The sequence below is a fragment of the Fistularia commersonii genome, chromosome 14 (genome assembly GCF_037954325.1).
Source record: "Fistularia commersonii isolate RoL2024-O1a breed Wild chromosome 14, RoL_Fcom_v1.0, whole genome shotgun sequence".
Lineage (NCBI taxonomy): Eukaryota > Metazoa > Chordata > Actinopteri > Syngnathiformes > Fistulariidae > Fistularia > Fistularia commersonii.
This window is the reverse complement of record NC_141297.1, coordinates 3,453,709-3,460,000: the sequence shown is the minus strand read 5'-3', so window position 1 is coordinate 3,460,000 and position 6,292 is coordinate 3,453,709. Positions and strand designations below refer to the sequence as shown.

The 6,292-nt window shown below is 50.3% G+C and overlaps 1 protein-coding gene across 1 annotated transcript in view; it reads right to left on the bottom strand.

Moving 5' to 3' along the window:
• The window catches only part of itpr3 (inositol 1,4,5-trisphosphate receptor, type 3), a 40,624-nt gene that overhangs the window by 10,642 nt on the left and 23,690 nt on the right, over positions 1-6,292 (bottom strand). Inside the window, exons 30-37 of the mRNA XM_086159002.1 lie at positions 5,963-6,085; positions 5,511-5,711; positions 5,321-5,436; positions 5,108-5,243; positions 4,902-5,027; positions 4,691-4,816; positions 4,339-4,459; positions 2,970-3,151 (exon numbers count right to left, since the gene is read on the bottom strand). Coding sequence (XP_086015128.1) covers positions 2,970-3,151; positions 4,339-4,459; positions 4,691-4,816; positions 4,902-5,027; positions 5,108-5,243; positions 5,321-5,436; positions 5,511-5,711; positions 5,963-6,085 — 1,131 coding nt within the window. The remainder of the gene's footprint in view (positions 1-2,969; positions 3,152-4,338; positions 4,460-4,690; positions 4,817-4,901; positions 5,028-5,107; positions 5,244-5,320; positions 5,437-5,510; positions 5,712-5,962; positions 6,086-6,292) is intronic.

Sequence of the window (6,292 nt, the reverse complement as noted above, 5' to 3'; positions counted from 1 at the left end):
CGGGAGGTTTAGACCACGGGAGCTCCATACGTCCATCGCGATCTACCAGTGGATCGCAAGGGAAGTACCGGTAGATGGCAACAACTCATCACTTTCATACGGAATTGGGGGAGGACTTTTTTTGTCATGATGACATTTTAGGAGTGCGTTTGCCTCATCTGCTGGTCTGACTTCTTTTTTTTTTTTTTTTTTTAATTTGTACTGCCAATTGTACTTGTTTTTAGTTTTATCCACCCCCCTTGTAGTTTTTAATTTGACCTCATTTTTACTTGTTTCGAGTTTTATCTACTGCTTCCGTACTGTCTTTAATTTAATCACATTTGCACCTGTTTTTAGTTTATCTACTGTTTTTTTTCATTTGATCTCACTATATTGTTGTGCTGTGCTCTGCTTGCTTGTAACCTTGTCGACCCTGAAAATGAGGGAGACCTCGGTGGTCTTACATGTATAAATAAAGGTTTGAATATATGAATGAATGACATCGAAATATCAAAGAAGGGCAATGTGGAGCGGCATTTTCAGAGCATCGAAAAGCGAGAAAGGGAAAGGCGATGGAACTAAAAACCCAGTTGTCTGAACAGCGCTCACTTTTCAGCTTCTGTCCGCAAGCTGATTCCACGTAGCGCAAGCCATCAGAGTGAACTCGGGTAAGGAAAAAAAATATACATCATTATTTTGTGTGTTTTGGGGCACTCGTTTCCCTCTTTATGGGTCCAGGAGGCCCAGACCTCCCTTTCCCCCGCCACATGGTCCAGCTCCTCCAGGGGGACCCCAAGGCGTTCCCAGCCCAACCTGGAAGCATAGTCTCCCCAGCATGTCCTGGGTCTTCCTTGTGGTCTCCTCCCATATGGACATACCCGGAATAAGCATCCAAGAGACATCGTGACCAGATGCGAGCTCCTCCCACAAGACCCAACTTCTTGCCCCATCGGAGGGAACTCATTTCGCCTTGTATCCTGGTGTTCAACCGTCCCAAATTCTCCCACACAACTCCCCTTCTTATGTCCCTTCACTGGCTCCCGGTAGTCGCCCGCAACAAGTTCAAGACCCTGTGAATAGGACAGCCCCGTCATATCTTCAGGATATGGTCGAGCCACATGTCCCTACCCGTCCCCTCCGATCTGCCACCACTTGGCGACCGTCCATCCCGTCACTCCGAGCCCCCGGCTGCCGATCGAACCGGTCTCATCTCTTCTCGGTCTCGACTCCTCAGTGGTGGAACTTCTTCTTCTTCTTTCGGCTTTTCCCTTCAGTGGTCGCCACAAGAATCAACTTTCTCCATCTAACCCTATTCTCTGTATCTTCCTCTCTCACACCAACTACCTTCATATCCTCTCTCACTACGTCCATATATCTTCTCTTTGGTCTTCCTCGAGACCTCTTGCCTGGCAGCTCCAATTCAAGCATCCGTCTACCAATATATTCTCTATCCCTCCTCTGTCCATGACCCAACCATCTCAGTCTGGCTTCTCTGACCTTCTCTCCAAAACATCTAACATGTGCTTTTCTTCTGATGGACTCATTCCTGATCCTATCCATCCTGGTCACTCCCGAAGAGAACCTCAACATCTTCATCTCTGCAACCTCTAGTTCTGCCTGCTGCCTTTTGGTCATTGTAACAGTTTCTAGTCCATACATCATTGCTGGTCTCACCACTGTCTTGTACACCTTTCTTTTATTCTGTCCGATAGACTTCTATCACATGGTACCCCTGACACAACGAACTCCCGGAAAAGGTCAGAACAACGGGGGTCACTGCCCATCTTGCGGCATGAGCTGAAAACATACCTCTTCACCAAGCACTACCCCAATAATTGCACTTAGCCCCCCCCCCCAAAAAAAACAAAGAAATGAATGTATGTATGTATATGGTTTTGAGATGGCTATTTGGTGGAGTGGTGACTTCTGAATAACAACTACTGGTACTTTGGATCTTCAGTTATTGAACTGCAACTTTTGCAAGTTGCTTTGGATAAAAGAGTCTGCTAAATGACTGGAATGTAATGTAATGTAATGTATTTGCGATCTTGTTCATTTGGTCGCTACCCACAGCTCTTGAGGGGGGGAACGTAGATCGACCGGTAATTGAGTCCGACACCCCGACAGACCGGTACAGAGGCCGCATCACTGCAGACAAGCGTCATGCGGCTCTGGTGGTTGCCAGGGAAAAAACTTGGGTGTGGAAGGAGCTCCAGGAGACCATGGAGAACGACTTCCGGTGGGCGTCCAGGAGATTCTGGTTCAGCAAGTGGAGGCAGTCCTCCGTCAACACTGTTGACACTGCTGTGGCAAAGGAATTTCCCCTATGGGGCTCAATAAAGTTTATCTTATCTTAATATTCCAGGAAGGAGCCAAGGACTTTACACTTTCGATCATGGTTTTTGCTCTTTTGTACTTCCGCGAGACAGGGACTTAACAAATTTGGGGACTTGTTCCAATCTTCTTTTTCTCCTTTTACTGATTTTTGGCCATCTTTTTGTGGTGCCGTTTACAATTCCTTTCAGATCCAACGCCTTTGTTTGGGGCGCACTTGATCCCCGCGATCTCCGGTGAGTTGGTGTTTTGTTTATTTTTTGATTTGAGAAGTAGACCTATTGAAGCAAACCCGGGAGGAGGTGTCTTGTACACCTTCAATTGGTACGCTTTGGGGATATTTGAGGTTTATCTTAGTTTCGGGGTAGGACCATAGGGTCCGGAAGTTGGCACTTTAGTTTCCACCTTGGGTTGAGTTAGTTGAACAAGAAACTTAAAGATTCATGGTTTACAGCTGTTCGACTAGGACTGGTCAATAAAGACATTCTTTTTGTTGGTAAAGCTCCAGTTGTGTGTCCAACTTTGGTTTCATCAGGCGAGCGTAATGTTTCGGATCAGGAGGTCGGAGGCGAGGAGGAAAGAGAGTCTCTGGGGTAAAAAGAAGCTAAAAAGCTAAAGGGTTAGAGCATGATTCGGAGGTACGAAAATTGGAGGACCTGCAGCTTCTCGATGATGTTCTTGTAGTCCCAGGGGTTGCTCGGGGCGACGGGCCGGCTGGGCCGGTTGGGGGACTTGTAGCTGTGGCTGGAGCGGGACAGCGAGTTGAGGGCGGAGGTGGACAGCATGGAGCTGATCTGGGCCTCCAGGTCCAGCGGCAGGGAGATGGAGCGGCTCTTGGCTGAGGACACGGCAGAGAGAACATCAGACCAAAGGAAGGGCGGTGATGGAGCTGATCGGCCATCAATACTGATCAATAACTACAATCACTGGAAAAAGAGCAACTTGAAATCCAGCTGTTTACTTGTAGATGTGCAGGTGTGTGTGTGTGTGTGTGTGTAACCTCTGTGCCTGGTTGTTTCCTGTGTGTGTGTGTGTGTGTGTGTGTGTTATTAGTGTGTGTGTTTGTCTGTTTCCAATGTGTGTCTGTTCCCTGTATCTCTGCTTGTTTCAAGAGTGTATGTGTTACCTGCGTTACTATGTATTTCTACCAGTTTGTGTGTGTGTGTGTGTGTGTTACCAACATGTGAATGCGTGTGAGACCAGTATGTGTGTGAAGCATGTGTGTGTTACCTGTGCATCTATATGTGTCGCCAGTGTGTGTGTGTGTCTAACCAGTGTTATTATGTATGTGTAGCAGTTTGTGCACGTGTGTGTTACCAGTCCATCGATGTATATCCCCAGTGTGTGTGTGTGTGTGTGTGTGTTAGACCAGTATGAGTGCGTTACCTGTGCATCCATGTATATCCCCAGTGTGTGTGTGTGTGTGTGTTAGACCAGTATGTGTGTGTTACCTGTGCATCCATGTTTATCCCCAGTGTGTGTGTGTGTGTGTGTGTGTGTGTGTGTGTGTGTGTGTCTATGTGTGTGTCTGTGTGTTACCTGTGCATGTATGTGTTGCCAGTGGTACTATGTATGTCTACCAGTGTGTGTGTGTGTGTGTGTGTTTGTTAGACCAGTATGCATGTGTTACCTGTGCACCCATGTATATCCCCAGTGTGTGTGTGTGTGTGTGTGTGTGTGTGTGTGTGTGTGTGTGTGTGTTAGACCAGTATGAGTGCGTTACCTGTGCATCCATGTATATCCCCAGTGTGTGTGTGTGTGTGTGTGTTAGACCAGTATGTGTGTGTTACCTGTGCATCCATGTTTATCCCCAGTGTGTGTGTGTGTCTCTGTGTGTGTCTGTGTGTTACCTGTGCATGTATGTGTTGCCAGTGGTACTATGTATGTCTACCAGTGTGTGTGTGTGTGTGTGTGTGTGTGTGTGTGTGTGTGTGTGTGTGTGTTTGTTAGACCAGTATGTGTGTGTTACCTGTGCACCCATGTATATCCCCAGTGTGTGTGTGTGTGTGTGTGTGTGTGTGTTACCAGTCATAGCCAGGGTCTTGATGCAGGTCTCCACCTGGCTCTTGTGTTGTTGTTGTAGCCACGGGCAGTCCAGTAGGCGGACGGACGACTGGAGCAGCTGAGCCACGATGGTGTGGTGGCTCTGAGTGGGCAGGGGGCGGGGTCAGATAGGGGGCGGGGTCAGATAGGGGGCGGGGTCAGATAGGGGGCGGGGTCAGATAGGGGGCGGAGACAGGGAGAACACCCGTTAAAAGTCAGTGGAGTTGTTCCTTCAGAGTTTCCATGCTCTTTCAAGTAATATCAACCTGGACACAGAACCCGGATCACTTCTAGATCCCGGATCGGTTCTCGAACCCGAGCTGGCGGCACTGACCTGCAGCGACGTGCTGTTCTCGGAGAACGGCGAGCTGAAGAACGCGTTGATGGTGTCGAACACCACATTGATGATGTACTTCTCCAGGACCGGGTCGGACAGACGCTTCTCCCGCTTGTTACAAACCTGCGGAGGTACAGGACAGAAAGGGGGCGGGGCATCAGACACGCAAAACAGGAAGTGAGGAACCTCAACGTCGGCGGCCTCGTACCCTCGCCATGTCCACGGTGAAGTCCTCAAACAGCTTCCAGATGTGGTTGGAGGTGTAGATCTCCTTCATCTCCACCTCGGTGTCGACGTAGCAGTGATTGACGAAGTTGACGTAGGCCACCTTCACCTGGAGACGCACAGGACGCAGAGTGAGGAGGAGGGCGGGACCTTCAAGGTGATTGGCCGCCGGGGGGTATTACGGGTCACCTCGGTGATGCAGTCCTCGTGCGTGACCACGCGCACCACATCCTCCAGCGGCAGCAGCGACGTGCACTTGATCTCCGTGTAGACGTTCTTCCCCTCGGCGCAGGCGGCCAGCAGCTCCACCAGCGAGATGTGATACCTGCCGCCAAAGCCGTCTTCTCATTTCATGCTTGTAGCATCTCGGTGTAAGGTCTTCTGCCCGGTTGCCGTGGTTACCTGAGCGGACTGTTGTCCCTGACCCCCTCCCTGCTCTCGGCCATCAGCTCCAGCATCACGCCGAAGGAGGTCTTGTCGTTGTAGAAGACGACCACGTCTTCGCCGGCGTTGGTCAGCTGGAGGAGAACGCGGCTCGGAATCAAACGGCATCGAACCTCGCCGTTCGTCTGGAGAACCTCGGGTTCCTCACCTCCGTCATGATCATGTCCTGGCACTTCTTCACGTACTTCCCCTCCGCCTTGATGATGGTGTGCAGGAAGTTGAGGTAGTGCACGTGGCGCCCGTGCGTGGCCAAGCAGTGGATGAAGTGCTGCAGCACGGCCTCGCTGATCTCGCTGCACAGCTGGTAGTTGTTGCTGAAGATGTGCTGCACCGTCTCCGCCTCCTGAAGCTGCGGGACGGAGATGCGAGAGCCAATCAGGAGGTTGGAGAAGTCAGAAGAAAACCCTGATTTGGAGAAGGAGGGTCACGTGTTCGCTTCAGATCGAAAGCCTCCGTGTTTTTTTTGTTTTTGCGTGGGGGTGCAGCGCACAGGAGCGACCACTAGGGGGCGCCAGTGAGTCGCCAGTATGGAGGTCGGAGTCGACCGGTTCTAAAAGCCGGAAACGGAGGGTTCGGGTTGATGACGGAAAAGCCTCGTACCCCGGGGTTCAGGAAGAGGTTGAGGTTCTTGTGCAGCAGAGCCTGGTTCTCCTGGTTCCCCATGCAGAACTTTTGCAGGAAGAGGTGCGTGTATCTGATGATCTCCTGCATCTTCACGTCGTTCTGCAGGGGAAAAGACCGGAACACGGTGAAGAACTTGGCGGAAGAACTCGAAAAAGAGGTGTCAGGTAGCAGCTTCTCACTGATCTATCTTATCATGGCACCTGGACTTCTCTGGAAGACGTTTCACCTTCATCCAGGGCTTTTTCTTCAAGCTTTCCCAAAAATATTTATCAGTGAGAACCTCAACGGTTCAGAACCTTCGCAAAC